Raw genomic sequence first — 20,156 nt, forward strand, 5'->3', positions numbered from 1 at the left:
AAGGTGGTGCTTACTATGAAAAAGAAACAAGTCAGATAGGGAGGAGGATTTGCAATTTTAAATAGAGTGAAACTTAGAAGGTAAGACTTGAAGGAGTTACCATGCAGCTATATGAGAGAACACCCTTCAGGCAGAGGCAACAGTCAGTACAAAGATCCTGGGGCAGCATGGTGCCTGGCATGTTCAAGGAACAGGGAAAGGGCCAGTGTGGCTGAAACAGAGAGCAAGGGAGACCGCATCAGAGAGGGAACTAAGGTCCACATCACATCAGGCCTTGCTGGCCATTGTGAAGACTTTGTTTTTTAATCTGAGGGAAATAGGAGCCCAAAAATGAGCTTTGGAAAAGTAGAGTGATTTGATCTAATCTGCATCTGAAACGGGATCACTCTGGTTGCCATGTGGAGAATGACTATGGAGGGACAAGGGCAGAAGTAGGGAGACCAGTAGAATTTACGTTTATGATGGGAGTCCTATAGACAATAGACTTCTTTTATTTAAGATTATATTTGAGCAGAGATAGCAAACCCTTGATTTCTTTTTAGCGTCTCCTTTGGGGAAACTGAGTATTGTCCTCTCGCTGAACAGATGAGTTCTAGGAAGGTAAAAAAGACTAAAGTCATGATCCAATAACTGGGTGCAAGCAGGGAATTCTGGAAATAAAGTTATAAAGTGACCCAGCATCAGTGGGGCATTCTGTCAGAGTAAGTGACTGCATACGTAGTAACGCAGTAAGATTCCCATGTTACAGGAAAGCCTTCTTTTCTAACATGGACCCTTCTACCTACTCTCAGATTCTTGCAAATTATAAATATTGAACAACTTTTGTACTATAATTAGAAATAAAGCTTAAATCAACACCTGGAAAAATGTGACATAGAATTAAATTTTCATGAAGGTGAATGACTGAGAGCTGTTCTTTAGAGCATTTTGGTTTTTAATCATTGAGTAGTCTCATTAGCAAAGCTTTGGGGAGTATGTCCATCCATCTCCACAGCTTTGGAGGCACACAGAACTCTCGGCTCCACCACCTACTTGCTGTGCAGTCTTGGGCAAGTTACCTAACCTCTCAGAGTTTTAGTTTCCACCCCTGTGTTAAAAGGGAGAGTAATATATTTTCTCCATTAAAGGCAGTCTGGTATAGTAGAAAGGTAGTGGCTTTGAATCAGGCCTGTGTGGACCTGGACCAAGTTTCTTAATCTTTTTGAATCTTAGCTCCCTCGTGTGTAAAAGGGGAGCATCCTGTGTCCTCACGTAGCCACCATGATACCACACGAAGTTGGTGAGCAGAGGGCCTGGCGCCTAGTGGCCGCCACTTTCCCTTTTCACAGTTGAGGAGACGAGATTCGCCCCAGGCCACTGCACGGCTAGTCGCAGCTCTGCACTGGAGGCCACGTCCTCGGGCCCCAGCTAACGTGCTGCCTGTGGGGCTGCACGTGCGAGAGGGCCTCCGTCAAGACGGGCAGCGTCTGGAGACTTCCGTGCGCACAAGCGGTCCATCCTCCCACGTGGTCCTCACAGCAGTCGGGAGGCGGGCCTGGGTGTCCTCCCCTGCAGATGAGGAAATGGGCCTAAGGGAGGGCTAGCCCTGTGGCAGGTGAGAGGCGAGGCAGGTCCCAGAACCCAGTCCCTCTGGCTCCACGCCTCACAGGCTCCATGTCACGCTTGGTCCCACAGAGGACCCACTGTCCTTAAACCCTTTCAACTTAGGAAGAGCCTCCTGCTCACCCAAGGGCGCAGCCACAGGAAGCCTGTCTCCCCAAGGCTGTCCTGCCGCCCCGGCATTGTAGAGGCTGGGGTGTTTGCATTTAAGAGAAGACCAGGGCGCCCTCCAGGAGTCTTGCAGCGGGCCCAGGTTTCCACTGAGAAGAGGAACCAAAAGGGCAGGAGGTTTCCAACGTGCGCTCTGCTGGTGCTGGTTAGGCAAAGGAGAGGCAGGGAGCCGGAAAGAACAGGGAGGGAGAGGGGATGCCCGAGCTGCAGGCCGGCCCTAGGAGGGCTCAGACCACTGAGGCCTCCGCTTTCGCTGCTTGTGCGTGGGGAGGCTGGGCCAGCTCAGGCCGCCCTCTCAGCTCTGGTGGGCCTGCGGCTACCATACCAGCTCCACGCAGGTGAGATTTGTCCTCTGTCTTTTTGGCCTCTGTGTCCCAGTGCTTGGAACTATGCCAAGTACATAGTAAGTGCTCAGAAAGCATTGCTGGCATGAGCTGCACGTCAAGTTTTCTCCCATCATTAAGCACGTTGGTCAAGGTTACCCAGGGTTTGTCCTCCCAAGAGCCTCCAGGGTCTCTGGCCACCTCTGAGCCCCAGGCGACGTGGCCAGTGGACTCAGACACTTTGCCCATTTGATCAGGTTCCTCTCACTTATGCATTTTAGGATAAAATTACCCCTCACAGTGGAAGAGATCGCCAGCTTCGGGGAGGGCAACAGGGAGCTGTTTGTGAGGTCCGGCACCTACAGCCTCATCCCCATCACCGTGACTGAGGCAGGCCTCACCATCAGCTGGGTCTTCTCCTCCGACCCCAAGAGTATCTCCTTCAGCGTGGTCTTCCGGGAGGCGGAGGACACACCCCTGGATCAGTGTAAGGTAAGGCTGCTCCCTGCCGCAGGCCCCCTGCTCACACATCAGGGTTCTTGGGCAGAGCTTTCCTAGAGCACAGCCGTGGCAGCCGTGCCTTCTGCTTGGCGGGCCTTCCCTGGAACGTTCTGGGCCCCGGCTGTGAGAGGGACATGGAGAGAAGCCAGGATGGGAAAGCCCTCCAGGTTGTGTCATGCAGAGCAGGCAAAGCACCTGGGCTTGTCCAGCTTGGGGAAGGAAAGACCTGGAGGTTCAGGGGCGCTGTCTTCAAGTGTCTGAAGGTCACTCCTGTGGCAGACAGCTTCAGTCTGACCTGGGGATAGATGGGTGAGGGACGCTTAGAGGAGTACAGATGTGTGACTCAGTTTAAGGATCAGGATCGGTTTTAACAGCTGTGCAGGGTCCTCATGGATGGGTCCTCATGGGAGGCGGTGACCCAGGTCTCTGCCTCTACTTATTAGCTGAGGGTGTTCAGCATCTCGCCTCAAAAATGTCAATAGAGACACACAGCCATTGTGTCACTTGGGTGGTTGGGCTTGAAATCTTGGTGGCAGAAACCAGTTCATAAACTCCTAAGACATCTAAGTATGGAACATTGGTGATGGCCTGGACCATAGTTCTCAACGTTGACTGCACATTAGAAATGCCTGGGGAGCTTTTTCAAACCCCTGGGGAGCCACACCCCAGGCCACTAAATCAGAGTCTCTAGTGTGGGACCCAGGCAACCCTAGGGGATTCCAGTGAGCAGCCAGGGTCAAGAGCCACTAGTCTAGTTCAACGGGATGGAAGTCAGAGTAGAAAGGATGGGATGGAAGCCAGAGCCCAAGAAAGTGAACAGGACTCGTGGGTGCCTGATTCAGTATGGGGCAAGCAAGAGGGAGAGGGTCTGAATTCCATGCCTGGATCTCCACAGGGCATGGAAGGAATGGCGAGGACAGTCAGGCATGCAGGACTGGAGCTTAAAGTGGATCCTAGGGTGTTAATATAGTTGCGAAAATCTCCATTTTCTAAGAATGGCAAGAAGCAAGATAGAGAAGAGAAATTTGAAGTTGTGTGAAACAAGACTTGTGTGAAGTCTTTGCAGTAACATCCATTAGTCCCTCTTGCGTGGGGTCCAGCGGCATGCTCCGGTGCTCACGGTGAGCGGTGGGGAAGGCACAGAGCGGAAGGGGAGCCAGGCTCGAGGCCCTGTGTCGCCATGGACACACAGCAGTTTGCTGCTCCTGTTCCCACATCCACATGGAGGAGCGTGTGCACTCCTGCCATTCCCGCCCTGCTGTACCTGCTCACTGTAGAGACTGTCATTTCTGTCCTCTTCAAGCTCACTCCCAAGATCTCATCCTAGCCCCCCGAGTTGGCCTTGTTTCTTAGAGTCTCGTGTTGGTTATTATTTAAAAACTGCTCTGCCCCTCTTTCCTTTCGGGGGCTTGCAGCCACGCCACGTACAGAGCTTCAGAGCCTTTCTTCCTGAGATTCCAAAGCGCCACCCGGGGGGTCCAGGGGCTTGGGTCTGAGAGTGGCTTCAGGCTCAGCCCTGCCCACTGAGCACAGGGAGGGGTCGTCTCACTCTTTGGGGCTGGCTGAGTCCCGGTTTGCAGATGAGGAAACTGAGATGCAGAGTGTCTTGCCTGGCAGTTAGTTGAGCAGCAGCTTAACCAGTGTGCTTGTCGACTCTGCTCTGACAAACAGCTGCACTGCCACGAACTTAGCACCAGCACCCTTGCTGTTCACCTTCATATTCCCAAGGCTCACCAGGCACTTAGCACTGCGCCTGCCCACAGTAGAAGACCCACTCTGGTGGGTGTTTGCGGCAGGGAGGGAGGTGACTAAATCTGGTGTCCCCACCTCTCCCCTTGCTCAGTCACTCACCTACCAAACCCTCATGGCCCTGGGAGACCTGCGTGGTTCCCGCCAGGAATCAGGAGCTCAGGGACTCTGGGGAGCCTTCCTCATCTCTGGCTTCCACCGTGGTCCTCTGGAGTTTGTGACTACCATTGTCTTTCCCACAGTGGACACCAGGGGGCAGAAGGAGCCCATCTATAGGGTGAGTGAGAAGGGTGCTCAGGTGTTCCTCTGCCTTCACAGGCCCTCTGTCGCCAGCCAGCTGTGGAGGGCAGCTGTTATTTCTGCCTGAGGTCCCCCGGGCAGATGTCAGCCTGGGGAACCTGTGTCCAGGCACACATCCTCAGCCTCTATCCCATGGACTCCCCATGTGAGACCCTGAGCAGCGTGGGCCTTATAGGAAACATCAGGACACAGTGCAAGTGGCAGCTCTTAGGTTCTGTGCTATGGAAGTATGGACACAGGAACTGTGTTTCCTAATTGCCATCAGTTCACAACCCTTTATTGAGTTTCTGCTATATACTGGGCTCTGTAAGGCCCAGTGGGGATAGAGAGAGAAGGTACAACATGGGAGCTGCCCTTGAGGAGCTTGCTGTGTAATCAGAGAGAGACCCTAGTAATTAGACTGTGATTGCAGGTGGTATGTGTCATGATGGGGGTGGGCAGGCACTGTGGGGCACCTAGGAATGGCACCTAACCCAGCCTCCAGGGTGGCAATCAGGGAAGGACACCCCCGGGCCAAACCAGGAGAAGCAGTTGGGAGGAGCAGGGAGCATGGGTTAGAGGAGAAGCATCCAGGCAGAGGGAACAGCAGAGCAGAAGGCCAGCCCCATCTCTAGTGGCACCTAGGCCACCCTCTCTCCAAAGTGACTTCCTCCATCAGGGTCATGCCTTGACGCTGAAATGCGAGGTTGTGAATTTGGGAAGGCACTTGATGAAAGAAACAGTAAATCAAGGACTTGAGGCTACCCACGTGCAGACTGCTGGCCTGAAGGCTGGGGACAAAGCAGAGAACAAGACCCAGGCCCTGCCCTCTCTCTGGGCAGAGGACCCAGCTTTAGCCAGAGAAGCTTGACATCCTGCCGGGGGCCACAGGGAGAGTCATGGGAGGAACCAGGACCAGGAGCAAGGATCCTTGACTTTTTATTTTTTAAATGGCTTTATCGAGATATAATTCACATACCATATAATTCACCCATTTAAAGTGTACAATTCACTGGTTTTTAGTATATTCACAGAGTTGCACAACCATTACCACGATCTAGTTTCAGATCATTTTCATCATCCCAAAAACAAACCCTCTACCCACTAGCAGTCATTCTGCAACCTCTACCCCAGCAACCACCAACCCACTTCTGTCTTTATGGATTTGCCTGTTCTGGACATTTCATGGGAGTGGAATCATACAGTATGTGGCCTTTGGTGACTGGCTTTTTCCATTTAGCATAGAACCCTTTTTTTTTTTTTTTAAGATTTTATTTTTTTCCTTTTTCTCCCCAAAGCCCCCCGGTACATAGTTGTATATTCTTCGTTGTGGGTCCTTCTAGTTGTGGCATGTGGGACGCTGCCTCAGCATGGTTTGATGAGCAGTGCCATGTCCGCGCCCAGGATTCGAACCAACGAAACATTGGGCCGCCTGCAGCAGAGCGTGCGAACTTAACTACTCGGCCACAGGGCCAGCCCCTAGAACCCATTTTTGTACCAGGGTCCAGGCCACTGGAGTCCACCAAGAGATCAGTAAAACTAGCTTGGACTGTTTGCAGACCCGTCACATAAATCAGGGCCTGGCCACCCGAGCACGGGAGGCTGATGGGAGACGCCGCAGAGCTCACACAGCAGAGACCCGTCTCTCTCAGGTTTGTACCGGAGAGCCCAGTCATCTCCCCATCACCTCGGCTGCACGAGCTTTGACACCAGAGCCTTTGTTAATCTCCCCTGGATGTTGTGATTTATTTAAAATAATGAGAGAATTGTACAGACTTTGACCATGGTAGAAAAACAGTGGCTGGAATGAACAAAAAGTCTATAGAACAGAATGTTTTAAAGAAATGAAGAGTCTTATTTTAAACATATCCTCTTCAGAGGACCTGCCTTAGTGAGCTCTTGATTTTGCTTTGTAGTCAAGACAGTAAAGTGAAGGTCTGAGGTGTGGGGCACACAGGTGTCCCTGTATAAACAGCAAGACTTCCTCTCCAGCACCCCTTTCCTGCTTGTGCCTGCTGGAGTGTCTTAGGCCAGGCTCAGAATCTTTAGGTTGTGGACCACAAAAATGGACCCGATTCAGCCACTCTAATATTCAGAATTAGAATATTATAGAACATTGATGGAACTTAGTGAGATAACATGTGCAGAAGTTGCTGCCACAGAGCCCACACATAGTAGGTCCTCGTGCATCTTTGTCCCCTCCAGGCTTGTCCTGGGCTCAACCTACTCCCTTACCACTACCAGCTTCCAGCCAGAGCAAATGTCCTGTGGTGTCAGAAACACTGCACTTGCTCTCTCCCACGCCTTTGGGATCTCCCTTTTGATTCTCTTTGACCCACGTGTTATTAGGAAGTGTGTTATTTAGTTTCCAAATATTTTAAGATTTTCCAGAGATCTGCTATTTATTTCTAATTTAATTCCATTGTCAGAAAACACGCTTTGTATAACTTGAATCCTTTTAAGTGTAAGTTATTTTTTTTAAGCCTAGAGTATGACCTACCCTGGTGAATGTTCCAAGTACACTCGAAAAGAACGTGAGTTCTGCTGTTGTTGGGTGGAGTGTTCTGTAAATATCAGTTCGACCAAGTTAGTTGATAGTGTTGTTCAAGTCTTCTATTTCCTTATTGAGTTCCTGTCTACTTATTCCATCCATTATCAAGGGATACTGAAATAACCAACTATAATTGTAAACTTAGCTATTTCTCCTTATAGTTCTACCAGTTTTGGTTTCATGTATTTTGAAGCTCTGTCCCTAGGAGCATAAATGTTTAGGATTGTTACGTCCTCTTGATGAATTGACATGTTTAGTATTATGACATTATACCTGGCCATGTTCTTTGATATAAAATCTACTTTGATATTAATATAGTCGATCCAGCTTTCTTTTGACAGTGCTGCCATGGTATATCTTTTTATATCTTTCTACTTTTAACCTATTTGTATCCTTATATTTAAATTGCATTTCTTGTAGACATGATGGGCTTGAGTCTTGCTTTTATCCAACCTGATAATCTCTACCTTTTAATTGGGATGTTTAGACTATTTACATTTAATGTGATTATTGATTAGGTTAGGTTTGAATCTGTCATCTTACTATTTGTCTTTTATTTGTCCCATCTGGTTGTTGTTCCTTTTCCTCTCAAAGTGGTAAGCTGGGCTCACCTTATTCTCTCAGAGATCACTGTCCTTTGTTGCCTGATGTCCAGTGTCTTGAAAACTGTTGTTTTGTGTATTTTGTCTGTTTTTGATTGTTTGTCTAGAGAGTAAATCTTAGCCATTCTCCCATGCCTTTGAATATGTTGTCCCCACTGCCTGGAACAACCAGACCTCGCTCTCACTAGCTAAATTGTCCAAGCTCGGCGTCCCCTCTTCCAGGAAGTCTTCCGACATTCCGCCCCTCCTCCCTCTCCCCCAGGGGCTGGGATGGTCTCTCCCTGGTTCTCCCCCTGTGGCACTCTCACCCATTGTAATTGGGTGTTTTCTTGTCTGTTGCCTCCATTAAACCACAAGGCCCTTGAAGGCAGAGCCTTTTGTGGGAACTTACTTCACTTTGGGAACTTTGTGGCCAACATGTAGGGTTTCAGGAAACATACAGCTATATTCAAGTTTGAGTTGAAAAAGTAATGACATCTTTATAGCTATTTTAGATTCAGTCATTTTGTACAGAGTGAAGAATGTCTAATAGGAAAAAATAAAGACTGAATTTAACAAATTATATTTCTGAAAAAAGAGCAACATTTAATTTTGTACAGAATAAAAATGGTCACTTGTGGGGCAGCTCACCCATTAGGAACTCAGAGTTGCAAAGATGTCACCATGGTCTAAAGCCTCTGATCTGTGTAACCATTACGTGTAGTCCGTCCTAAGGGAAGGCTTAGCAATGCTTTATGAGACTAGACCCTCTAGGTGCTTGTCCCTTCTAAAAAAATTTTTTTTAATTTTGGTTGGCTCTGTCTTACTTCCTGTTTCCTTATTTCCTATCTTATCTTCAGTTTTAAAATGTGTCTTAGCTGCTTGGCAGGTTGAAGACTTTGCCCTCATGGAGAAGAGGTTGGCCATCCAAAGACCCCCAGCCCTGGCCCTGTCCAGCACACACTATCTGCTTAGATGTGTCCTGTGACACAGAGGCCCTTAGAACATGTCCTGGGACCAAGTGCTCATTCTCAGGGAAGGCAGAGAGTGAACAGAAGGCTGAGGCTCAGACTTGGACAGATGAAAGGTCTCTGGGGCATGTGGACCCGCTGGGGCTCAGCCAGGAGAGGGAGCCTGCGGTGGGACCAAGTGAGAAGCCACAGGTGGAGCCAGGGGTGTTCAGCCTGGAGGAGAGCGGGTCCAGGAGCTTCACAGAGCGCTTGAAAGATGTGGAAGGAGGGCTTGGCCTGTCCTGTGAGACCCCCGAGGGCAGCACTAGGGCCAACAGGAAACAGCTGGATAGGGGGACTTCACCTAGAAGAAGCCCCAGCTTCCTGAAGCCAGAAGGGACTGCCCTTCCAGGTGGTGGAGCATTCTGGCACTGGCCATGGTCAGAAGAGGCTGGGGGACCACTCTTTTGGGGTGCTGACCAGTTCATGATTCTGGGTGAAACTCATACTCATGGCCTCCCCACTACCACAAGTTATCAACAAACCAGGGCAGGTGGAAGACACCCCACGCTCCCAGGCACTGATCCCAGCCCCAAACCTGCCCGGCTGTGACCTCTGACAGGGCGCTCGGCCTCCCTGGGCCTCAGTTTCCTCCCCAGAAATGAAGGGCCTGCCCAGAGGATCCAGGGGGCCGTCTCAGCTTCCATGACACTTATTCTTATCTGCTTTTCCTCCCAGGTCCTCATTCCTACAACCCGATGCAATTCCCACAAGGAGAACATCCAGGGCCAGCTCAAGGTCCGCACACCAGGCGTCTACATGCTCATCTTCGACAACACCTTTTCCAGGTAGGGGCCACCTCATTCATCAGCATCCAGATGAATCCACCTGTAAAAGAAATTATTTAATTATCAGTAATTTATTATTAATAGCTCTTTGCTTTTAGACCCCTATACTATAGTGTTCCAGTGTCTATTGTAGATTTTACAACACACAGGCTAATACTTACAATCTTACCACACCATGTTAGGAGTGTTCTCAGCCCTCCACTCTTATTGACTCACTTAAGCCCCACAGCGTCCCCATGCAGCAGGGACTGTCTTTCTCCTCATGTTACTGCTGAGGGACTGAGGACCAGAGGGGTAAAAGAGTGACACTCCCAAGTCACACAGCTGGTGGTGGAGCCAGATTTGAACCCAGATGGCCCAGCTCCAGGCTCTGGCCTCTTAACCGGTATGCTCTCCTGCCTCTGTGATATCCAGATTCCCACTGCCCGTCCCGAAGAAGGGCCCTGTAAATATAGTGGGAGGCTTGGATGGATGGATGAATGCGTGGGTGGACAGATGGGAGGGAAATGAAGGATCGAAGGCTAGATCTTGAGAGAAACAGGACTAGAACTGTGAGGCGAAGCCTCGGGGCCTTCTTTTCATGGGAGCAGGAGCAGCGAGTGCCCTCTGTGGGAAGCACTGTATCAGAGCACCAGATACAGATCCAGGAGTGTCAGGCTTGAGGGGTGGGAGGATGGGAATGTAGGGAGATGAGGCTGGAGGGGTGGCCAAGGAAGGAAGTAGGAGAGAGGACCAACGTTGACTGAGCATCTCCCGTGAGCCAGGGGCCCTCCGTCGTGGAGACGTGAGACAGAGGTGGTTAAGGTTGCTGGTCACTGTCCCGTTTATGTCCTCTGGCTTCAGCATAAGCCCTTCATGGGGGCTGCCTCTTTTATGAGCACCCAGCCACATCCTCTCTGAGTGGGGCCCTGAGCTAGTGGCCACACTCTCCAACATGAGTATCCTTCCCAGCCCACAGGGCTTTTAGAAGAATCACTCAATAGGACTCTCTAGGAGAAAGCTGTGCCACCCCCTCACCACCTCCAGGCCTTGACCTCCCAGGGCTTGTGGTCAGGGGTGTCCACCAAAGGAGAGGTTAGGAGGATGGGCTTCCCACCTTCCCCTCTCCTGCCCCCCCACACAGCCCCGTGAATGTGAACACACCGTGAGTGAACAGGACTCGTGGGCACAGGCCCAGCATGTCCAGAGAGCTGCCTTCAGAGCCCTTCCAGGGGGACGTGAGCCCTGGCCTCTCCGGGGCAGCAGGAGGGGGCAGTGGTTAGGAGAGCAGGTGGGGGTCAGTCGGCACAGGCTCTGCTTTCTCTCTGTGGTCCTTAGTGCAGCGTCTGTTTCCTCTGTGGTGGCAGCAAGCACGGCCACTACCTCGCTGAGCCCCCCTGCAGGTTGTGGAGAGGCTGAGGAGAGGCATATTGAGGGCAGACGCAGTCCTGAGCCAGCCCCCAATTGTCAGTCGACGTAGCCAGGTGCAGTGACAGACCCTGGCCTTAGCCCACTGAGGTCATCTCAGGGGCCTACTCAAGATTTTCAAAACATGGATGGCAAAACGGATTTAGATGCCTAGTCAGAGTGGAATCCGTACTCCCCTCCACTGTGTATGTCCTCTCAATGCCGGCTCCATCCACTCCCCCCGTGCAATCCAGACCACCCAGACCCCCGAGACTCCCGGGCCACTTCAAAGCAGCAAGGTGAGGAGGGCTAGTTCACAGCATGGGGCCAAATGGGCATTTCTGCACCCAAGCCCCACGAAAGTCCATGGCGATGCCCAAGATGGCCTGACCCTTTTCAGGGAGAGAACTCTGCTGGACAGACAGGAAATGGGGGTTAGGAGGCCTGGAAGAGTCCCCGCACTCTGTGAGGGGCCCAGGCCTCCGAGCAGAGCTCTCCCCAGAAGGCTCCCCATGCCTGCCGACGCCCACATCCGAGCAGGTCATCACAGCCACCGCAGAGGCCCCAACAGCCACTGCTGCCCCTCGGGCTTTCAGCTCTCAGGGTAACACCCTCCTTTTTTATTTCTGTTTCCTCAGGTTTGTCTCCAAGAAAGTATTTTATCATTTGACGGTTGACCGGCCTGTGATCTACGATGGAAGTGACTTCCCGTAGCCTCAAGCACCTGGATTTTAATAGTTTCACTTTATCCACAGGAAACACTACTCTTCCTCACCTGTCACATAAAGCACTAAAAAAAGCAGCCGCTCTGAAGCGGATCAACTATGTAACTCTGAGAGACAGGCCCTCGGGCTGCTCCTCAGAGCGGCATTGTCCGAGCACCGTGTACCCAGCACTACCCAGCACTGTGCACCAGCACTCCTAGCCCCCGTGGCTCTTAAGGGCTCAAGCAACGTTTCCCTTGGTTAGGGACCCGACTGTCCTCACACCCAAAGGGACACTCTGCCAAAGGTTTAAACACTCAGGAGACCCTCGGCCTCTCCTGGGGGCACCATTGGTCACAGGCCTCCTGGGGAGAGTTTCCCAGGCCAGAGGGGTCCCGACTGCTGCCCCTGGAGAGAGATGCCCCATGCCGCCCAGCCCAGGGCCAGGCATCCTGGGTGACCATGAGGCAGGGTGCCCTGGGCAGACCCTGTGAGACCCCCAGGTCCTCCCAGGAAAAGGAGGCCACAGGGCCATCGTGAGAGTCAGGTCACCAGGGGCCGTCCCAACATCCCAGCCAGCCTCTTCCTGTTGTGCTCCTGTCCCTTCCTGCCCCAGGAGGTTTGGGGCTGCTCCAGAAATCAGCAACTTTGGAGGGGCCTCTAACTGCCCTTTCCTCCCAGCCCTTCCCTCTGGGCAAGTCTCAAGCAAAGCCTTTCTCCCAGGCCTCTCAACAGCTCACATCACCCTGAGAATCAGAACTGAGCCTAATCCAGGAAGCAGAGCCCAGCGTACTGAGGGCCTGCAGTGGCCACCTGTGCACGGCCGGCCGAGCCCACGTGCTGGCTGACCTGATGCCGTGACCAACAAGCAGGCTGCGCCGTGGCCTTTCGGTCTCACTCCTCGGCTGACACCTGTCTTGGTTTACATACCTAAGAGCTTCTGCCTCACCTGCAGATGTGTTTACCAATGATCATAATCAGGGTAAGAACCACTTTCAAACATTAGGACACTCTTAACAAGTCTTCGGTAACTCAAGTGTTCACAGGGATAAGTCATGGATCTGCTCTTTGTTCGCTGCTTGGTCCCCACTTCCACCTGCGAGATTCCCCAGCACTGCGTTTGCCCACTTCCTGCTCCTCAGCCTGTACCTGACACCCAGGAGCCATCTCCCCTTGGGCAGATGAATCCTGTTTCCTTTTCCTGGACAAGAAGGAAATAATCTTCCTGTTCTCTGTGGCACTTTTCTTCTCCCACTACAGAGAGCCCACCTTTGATGGCCTCCTTGTGCCTTGTTCACAGAGGCCAGCCACCTGCCATCAGGGCCCAGGTACTTCCACAGGTGAGCAGAGCATCTCACGAAATGGCCCACTTTGGCCAGGGCTGAGGGAGAGCGCTGGGCAGAGTGTCTGAGGATCTGAGTGCTAGGTCCAGTCGGTCCTCCAGCTAGCCTGGTGACCTAGTCGTCATACCACCTTGAGGCTTCATTCTGTCATCCACAAGCCTGGTCTGACTGGTTTTGAGAGCTTGAAAATAGGTCAGGGACCCCCAAGCCAAGTTCAGCACAGACCCCACACCCACCATGCACCAGCAGAGGATTCTTGTGGGGCTGGGTTAAGAGGAGATGACTTCTGCATTGGACTCAGACCTATCATTTAAACAGGAGACTCGGGCACTTCCTTTCAGTTTAAGCAGGGCATGGGGAATGGTGAACAGATCCTTCCAGAGAAGTCAGCCCAGAGAAAAGCCCGGCCTCTTGCTCTCTTTCCTTGGAGCAGCCTCCTCCGGCAGGCAGCCCCCAGGCTCTTTAGCGTCTCCTGCTGGCCGAGGCCCTGACCATGCTCAGGACCAAAACAAAATGGCCAGGCCCCCAGAGGCTCTTCCTAGCCTCGTGCTTATTCTCACAGGGGTGCCACACAGCCTAAAGATCGTTCCGGAGCAAATTATCCTGCCTTGGAATCCACCCACCCCCTTGGAAAGAATAATCAGAAGTGGCTGGTACACCACATGAAAGAAACTAACAATTAAAGGAGAACCCAGGGGGGTCTGGAATCTCGTTTTGAAGCTTGGCTTTCCCGGGAGACTGTGGGGACTCTGCTGCGCTGTCCTCTGCAGCTAGAACCAACGTTTAGTGGGTAATGTGCTTCCTGTGAAAGGCCTGGGACATTCCATCTGAGACGTGTTCTGTACCTCTGTCACTCAGCCCTGCAGGGGACCATCTGCGGCTTGAAAACCACTTGGCTCTTGTAAGGCAACCCCGAGCCACTCCTCCAGGAGAGCCGGGGCCTCTTGTGGTGTGCACCCCCTCGAACGTTGACTGCAGTTGTGCAGAAAGGCCTTTGCTGTGTTCAGAGGATGCCCAGTCCCCTGGCGGTCACATTCTGACTCCGTAGCAGTTTTATTTTTTGTGCTGGATGGACTCTCGTCCTTTGTTACTTTGCTGTGTGAGCTCGAGTTTGCTGTGCGCTATGCAGCTAGAGAACATCTCTGCCTATTTAAGTTTGGCTTGTATAAATAGCTGTATTCTTATTTTAAACAGGTCCCCAACTTTGCTGAGGTTTGGGGGTTGGGATACTTTAAAAAAATGCAAATGACAATGAAGAACAGGTCTTGAAGGTGGTAGCCCCAGCCACTGTCTGCTAGACATTGCACTAGGAGTCAACAAGAAGGAAACATCTTTGGGATCTCAGATCACTATTTAAAAAAAAAAAACAAAAACGAAAACACCCAGCAGCCCCATGGTGGCCCAGCTCTCTGAATAACACTTACTGTTTAGTATTGCTCCCGACTGCCTTGTGTACTTCTCCCTCGGAAGCCACCAGTCAGCCTCACCGAGAAGATGGCCTCTGTGAGGCACACTCACCCACAGGAAGGAAGGGCGCTGGGCATGAGTGTGCTCCGCAGAGCGCTCCTGGCTGGAGCCCACTGGACTTGGGGTCAACTGGACCCAGAGCAGGGAAAGAAATTCTCAAGCAGGAAGCTGGAACTGAAAAACCCCACAGAGTTTGGAAAGTAGAAATGAAAAACCACATAATATAACTCTAAAGGGGATGGTTTTTTTGAAATTTTTCAGTTGTCACCCACCTAAGCTGGTAAAGCCATTCCAGACTCATATGAAAGGAAATCTCCGTTTAGGGATGATATCTCAGAGTCTGTGTTTTATGATACTGGTTAGTCGTCCACTGATAGAATTTTATACGCGTTCCGCATTTAAAAGCCCACCTTGGTAACTCTCCCTGGGAGAATCCCGTCCTTGGCTCAAAGGGGCTGAGGATAAGGCAGAGAAGCCGTTTGCGATGCTTAGAACCGAGGGTCGCCCTGCACAGGGCCTGCTGAGTCAGCCATTCATGTTTACAGAACACTCACCCAACAGGCACTTTGTAGTGGAACCTGGGGTAGGTTTTTCTCATTTTGTGATTCTTCAAGGAAACAGGAAAGACTAAATAATGCCTTTTCCCTCTTAAGCACTTTTTTAAAATAATAAAGTATATCTTTAAATTTGGGGAGGCGTCTCTGGTGAAAAGACTTCCTTTGAGAACCGTAGACTAGTGTTAGCGGGGACGCTCCTGCCTCTGGTGGCACCCAGCCTCGGCCAGCGGCTTCCAGCGAGCTGCACTTTAACTGACAAAGCCTCAGTTCTCTCGTCCTTGGGGGAGAGTGGGTCTGGGAACCCATTTCATTCCTATCTGCCAAAGAATTACCTGGAAGCACATCAAATGCCAACACCCCACTGCACAGTGGGGGTGAGAAACTTGTATCCCAAAACGTATTTCTTTATAATGTCTGCTGCACCATTTGGAAATGTTTTAACCTCAAGATTTAAATAAAGTGAACACTACGACACTGAGAGTAGCGTCATCTTTCATCCCACTGAGACATGAGACAAGTGATAAAGGTACTCAGACCAGAGTTGGAGTTGAGCTGCCCTACTGGGAGATCCAGCATCATCTGGTACTGTGGCTTTTCAAGAGGGCTCGAGCCAGCAGATGTTCTGAGAGGTTGCCGCACGGCCTGATGTCTGGATACTTCTTAGTCTGCTCCGAGGCCAGTGCTCAGACCTGCCTGAGCCAATGTGTCGTTCCAAACCACCACCTTACACCGGATGAGCTGCTGCCCTCAGCTCAAATGTCCCCAGCCCTCCCACAGTACTCACGGAGCACTTTGAGCAAAGAGCAAACTCCACCGGAGTAATGGGGTGGGGGAAGAGGTCATGGATGGCCTAAAACCACAATTAGTGGATCTGTGGTACAAAGCTGGGCAAGACTGCCAGGCCAAGGCAGATGGCAGAGGGAGGAGTCCACAGTCCCACTGCAGCTTACGCTGCTCGTGCTGGGTCAGCAAAGAGCCTGGACACGGGCCCCAGGGGCATGTCCTAGTCCCTCCTTGAGTGGACAGACTGAGCTCAGGCTGGGCAGTCCGTCCGCACTCACCCCACACCCTACATCCGGAGATGACAGGGCTCCTTCCCTGGAGTGCCCCCTGCCTCACAGAAAACCTCCCAGCCCGCCTCCCCTCCACCCACCTTCCTGCTCCAACCCTCCCCCTGCCCGGAGATTCCCCTGTGGCTCCTCTTTAATCAGTTACTCAGGAATAATTTATACTTCCTGGAACAGTATTATTCCCTCAAGGGCAGGGACCATGTTGCATTCATCTTCATCTCCTTCCTTTCCCTCACCCCCACAGCATCAAGCACCATGCCCAGATAGGAGAGTACTCAACAGTTACTGAGTCAGCGAGGGCACCGGTCAGGCCCGATGCCTTGGTCAGCTGTAGGCCATGAACAATCCCACTGGCCGGCTTGGACAGGGACAGAAGCTCCTGAAACTCCCATGGCAGAGAAGGGCAAAGGGCAAGCCTATGGAAGGAGGTTTAGGGAAGATAGAGGGGAGCTGGTAACTCGATCCTAGCCCCCTGCACTCCCTCTTGTGTTAATGACTCCCTCAAATTAAGCCTCATACTGTCCAGTGACCAGGTTAAGTAACGGAAGATCGCTTTATCTAAGTGCCCAACAGCACAGCAGAAGGATTTCTTTGTTAATAGAAGAGTCCCTCCAGAGGCTTGGTGGCCACGTGGGCTGGGGGCTGGAAAGAGAACTGACAGAGACACATGTAGAGGTGAACGCTGCACCTGGAGTTAGGGTCTGGGGACCTCCATGTCAGAATCCCCACTGCACCCCACCCCACCCGCTAAACCACTGAGTAACCCAAGGGGACCAGAGTCTGCTCAAGGTTTTCCAAGCCCCACACTCAACTCCCAAGAATCCTGGCCCAACACAGCGTCTGCAGGCTCTGTGTCACTGAGAGGCGTCACGCCCGTCTGGCCATATCAGCCCAGGGGTGCTAAAGGATGTAGAGATTCCCCAGATGACTCAGAAGGACACTCTCAGCAGGGTCAGCCCTTTCGGTTTGAAGATGCGTGGGAAAAATCTGGCAAGAGGAACCAGCCACCCACACACATCTGAAAAGCAAATAGATGGTGAAACTTCTTGCCCGAGATGAGAAAACGGACTTTTTTGGAGGGAACAGTTAAAGCTGAAGCCATCAAAACCCAGGGGGAGAGCATAGCTATTATGAAAGCTGTTCAAAGTGGGTTAGGGTTGAAAGAAAGGTCAGCCTTTTACTTTTCCCACACCCGTTTGTTTCTGAAGAAAGATGCTGAAGCCGAACAAAAGTGTGATCGCCAACCTCTGGTCTTTGATGTGTGTCTCCTCGTCCCTCCCCCATCCTCTGAGCTCTACGGGAGGACGGAGACTGTTGTGGTTTCCTCACACCTTCTGGCACATAGGTACTGAGGTTATCTCAGAGCTGGTAGCCCCATCTGAAGCCTGGACTGAATTGTCTTCTTAGCTAAAAAATGAACAAAGTGAGACAGGCCTCGCCAAACCTGAGATGTGTGAGTGTCCTTAACAAAAGGAGAGCCTCGTTGCTAGACCAGGTTTGGCGCTGGGCCCGTAGCTCCATAGAATCTTCAAAGAGGAGGTGATTTCAGGGGGGCCTCGCCAGCTTTCCACTCCCAAGAAGGCCTCTGACTGAGCCACAAGGAGAGAAGGAAGCTGTTCCTGGGAGGCCTAAACATCCATCGGCCAGGTCAGTGGGGCAGGTCAGTGTCTTCTCCCTGGTCTGAGAAAGGAAGGCCAGTGAGGGGAGTGGCTAAAAGGATAGGAGAGCCAAGAAGGGGTGAGGAAGGAGGGACGCAGGGAGGGCCTTCCTGGCGGCTTCGAGGAGGGCTGGACTGGAGGCTAGATTAGCAGAAGCCTCCTTTCTCATTGGAAAAGGGCGCAGTGGGGAAATGGCAGTGTTGGTGGGGCCAAAGCCTACCACCACATCCGGTAGAGGCGACATTGTAGTAGAAGTGAGACCTGGACCGTGTACCGAACAGGCGTCGAAGGCAGTGACTGCAGACATGGAAAAGATATTCCACTTTGTTCCTCTGTCTCTGAAGCTGGCTTCAAGGCCTCACATGCTTTCACAAACAGGCCCTGGGGAGTGGCGGCAGCAGCAGTCCTCCCGAGAGACCTTTTGCACAGGAGACAAGATCCACGTGTGGAATCCAAGGTCTTTGTCAAGACAGCTCTTCTCCACCAGCAAGGACCCCACAGAACTGTTGAGTGTGCTCAGAAAGTAGACTGCATGTTCATGCCCTGGAAATGACTCTGGAAGAAGGAAAGGGAGCCAGGATCCATCCCGGGTCAGGCCTAGTCTCCTCATTTATCAAGGGTTCAGATATCAAGCTATCAGGAAAAGCCCAAGACTCACTGAGGGCTCAATTTTGCTCTAGAGTCAAACTATTCATTTATCAAGTGTCCATAAATACAAAGCAAGTAGCAAAGAGTTTCTCAGAAGAAAGTCCCCTTATTTTGGTCACCTGGTGGCCTATTACAATGCAGAGTCATGGACACTACCCATATCAACTCTGGTTCATCAGGTCTGGTTCATTTACAAGTCTGCCAAGTGGTTCCGGTGGAGGTGAGCCATGGACCACGCTGAGAAGGTCCTTGATGATCACTGCTGTGTCACCATTTTGGTTAGAACTTGAGGAAAGGGTTAAAATGAGCTAAAGGATCTGTCTCCTACTTTAACTCTACCAGCGACCCTGAGATCTTGGAACCAGGACTTCTCCCTCAACCCACTGGCCCAAGCACTGGGAAGCAGTGATGGAAATTTCATTCTTGGAGAGGAAGATGCTTCTAAATGAATCCCCTGGTATGAAACTATTCTACAGGTAAAATCTTTTTACAACCGCATTTTATGGCTTGTATTTGTATTCAAGGGATATGTTGCTAACTGGGAGACCATTTGTAAATGGAAAAACATCCCATTCCCCAAATCCAAAGTAGTTCCACACATGTCCAAAATTTAAGAATTAGAGGAAGAAATATCAGTTTGGTACCTACAGATATGGATTGGGGGAGGTCAGGTTAAACATGGATCTCTAAGCTGGTTCATACACAGAATTCAGAAGGTCTGTGCACTTGGATGGGGGAAAAAATGTCATCTCTCCCCTAATGTCTAACTAAAATTTAGATCTTCCTTCAATTACGAAACTAAACAACATGCCACACTAGTATATATTAGCAAGACCTCTGACTTTGTCACCAATGGAAATGACAGATATTTTCATATTACATGACAGTTGTTGCAGACTCTCAAAATATCTTTTATGTTCATCTCCACTTCAACATGAAGGTTGTCATTAGATCTGCTTGTAGATTTTATTTAATGCATTAATAAAGAGGCTTATATATTACTAGTTCACAAATTTGTTTTAATATTTAGAGAATTGTATTTCAATATAATTTGTTTCCTTTGTAATCCTATATATTTTATTTTATTCATTTTAAAATATTCTGAGAAGGGGACTGTAGACTTTATCAGATTGTCAAAGGGGTGCATGAGGCAAAAAAAAAAAAAAGGAACTTTGGGTTCTGGCAAGTCTTTATGGAAAAGAAGAGAAATATCAGTTCATTGTAGCACTGGTTTACTAATAAAAATAGTAGCATATATAATTTAATAGCCTCTTGCCATAAGTCAGGCAGCTTTTACAGATGAGGAAACCAAGACCCAGGGAAGTTGGTAAGTCCAAACCATTTATAGAACCTGTCACTCCTCCTGCACCAAGCGGAGGCGGCTGTGGGAGTGGTCTTCTCTAACGCAGTCTCGTTTCACTGGAACGTAGACTATCCTATGATTTAAAAAAAAAAACCTCTTGCATAAACTAGGATTTTCTATGGCAGCCCTTGACCTTCAAACCCTTACTGTGTATCATCCTCCACACAAAAGGCTGTATCGGTTATTTATTGTCTTAATAACACTGTGTAACAAACAGCCTCAAAACCAGTGGCTTAAACCAGTAAGCATTTATGTAGCTCACAGACCTGCAGGCTGACTAGGGGCCTCTTCTGGACTCACTCACGCTGGGCTCACTGATGTATCTGCTGATCTTGGCTGTCCTCTCTTGCATGGCTGAGGGTTGGCTGGCTGCTGGCTGATCTTGGCTGGCTCACTCCTCTGTCTATG

The 20,156-nt window shown here is 50.7% G+C and overlaps 1 protein-coding gene across 3 annotated transcripts in view; it reads left to right on the forward strand.

Moving 5' to 3' along the window:
* FYCO1 (FYVE and coiled-coil domain autophagy adaptor 1) overlaps positions 1 to 15,487 on the forward strand; it is an 85,551-nt gene extending 70,064 nt beyond the window's left edge. For all 3 annotated transcript variants that reach the window (XM_046652661.1, XM_046652670.1, XM_046652677.1), the window contains 3 exons: positions 2,375 to 2,585; positions 9,443 to 9,552; positions 11,577 to 15,487. In XM_046652661.1, coding sequence (XP_046508617.1) covers positions 2,375 to 2,585; positions 9,443 to 9,552; positions 11,577 to 11,652 — 397 coding nt within the window. In that variant the 3' untranslated portion in view covers positions 11,653 to 15,487. The remainder of the gene's footprint in view (positions 1 to 2,374; positions 2,586 to 9,442; positions 9,553 to 11,576) is intronic.
* Positions 15,488 to 20,156: the final 4,669 nt, after the last annotated feature.

The sequence above is a fragment of the Equus quagga genome, chromosome 1 (genome assembly GCF_021613505.1).
Source record: "Equus quagga isolate Etosha38 chromosome 1, UCLA_HA_Equagga_1.0, whole genome shotgun sequence".
Lineage (NCBI taxonomy): Eukaryota > Metazoa > Chordata > Mammalia > Perissodactyla > Equidae > Equus > Equus quagga.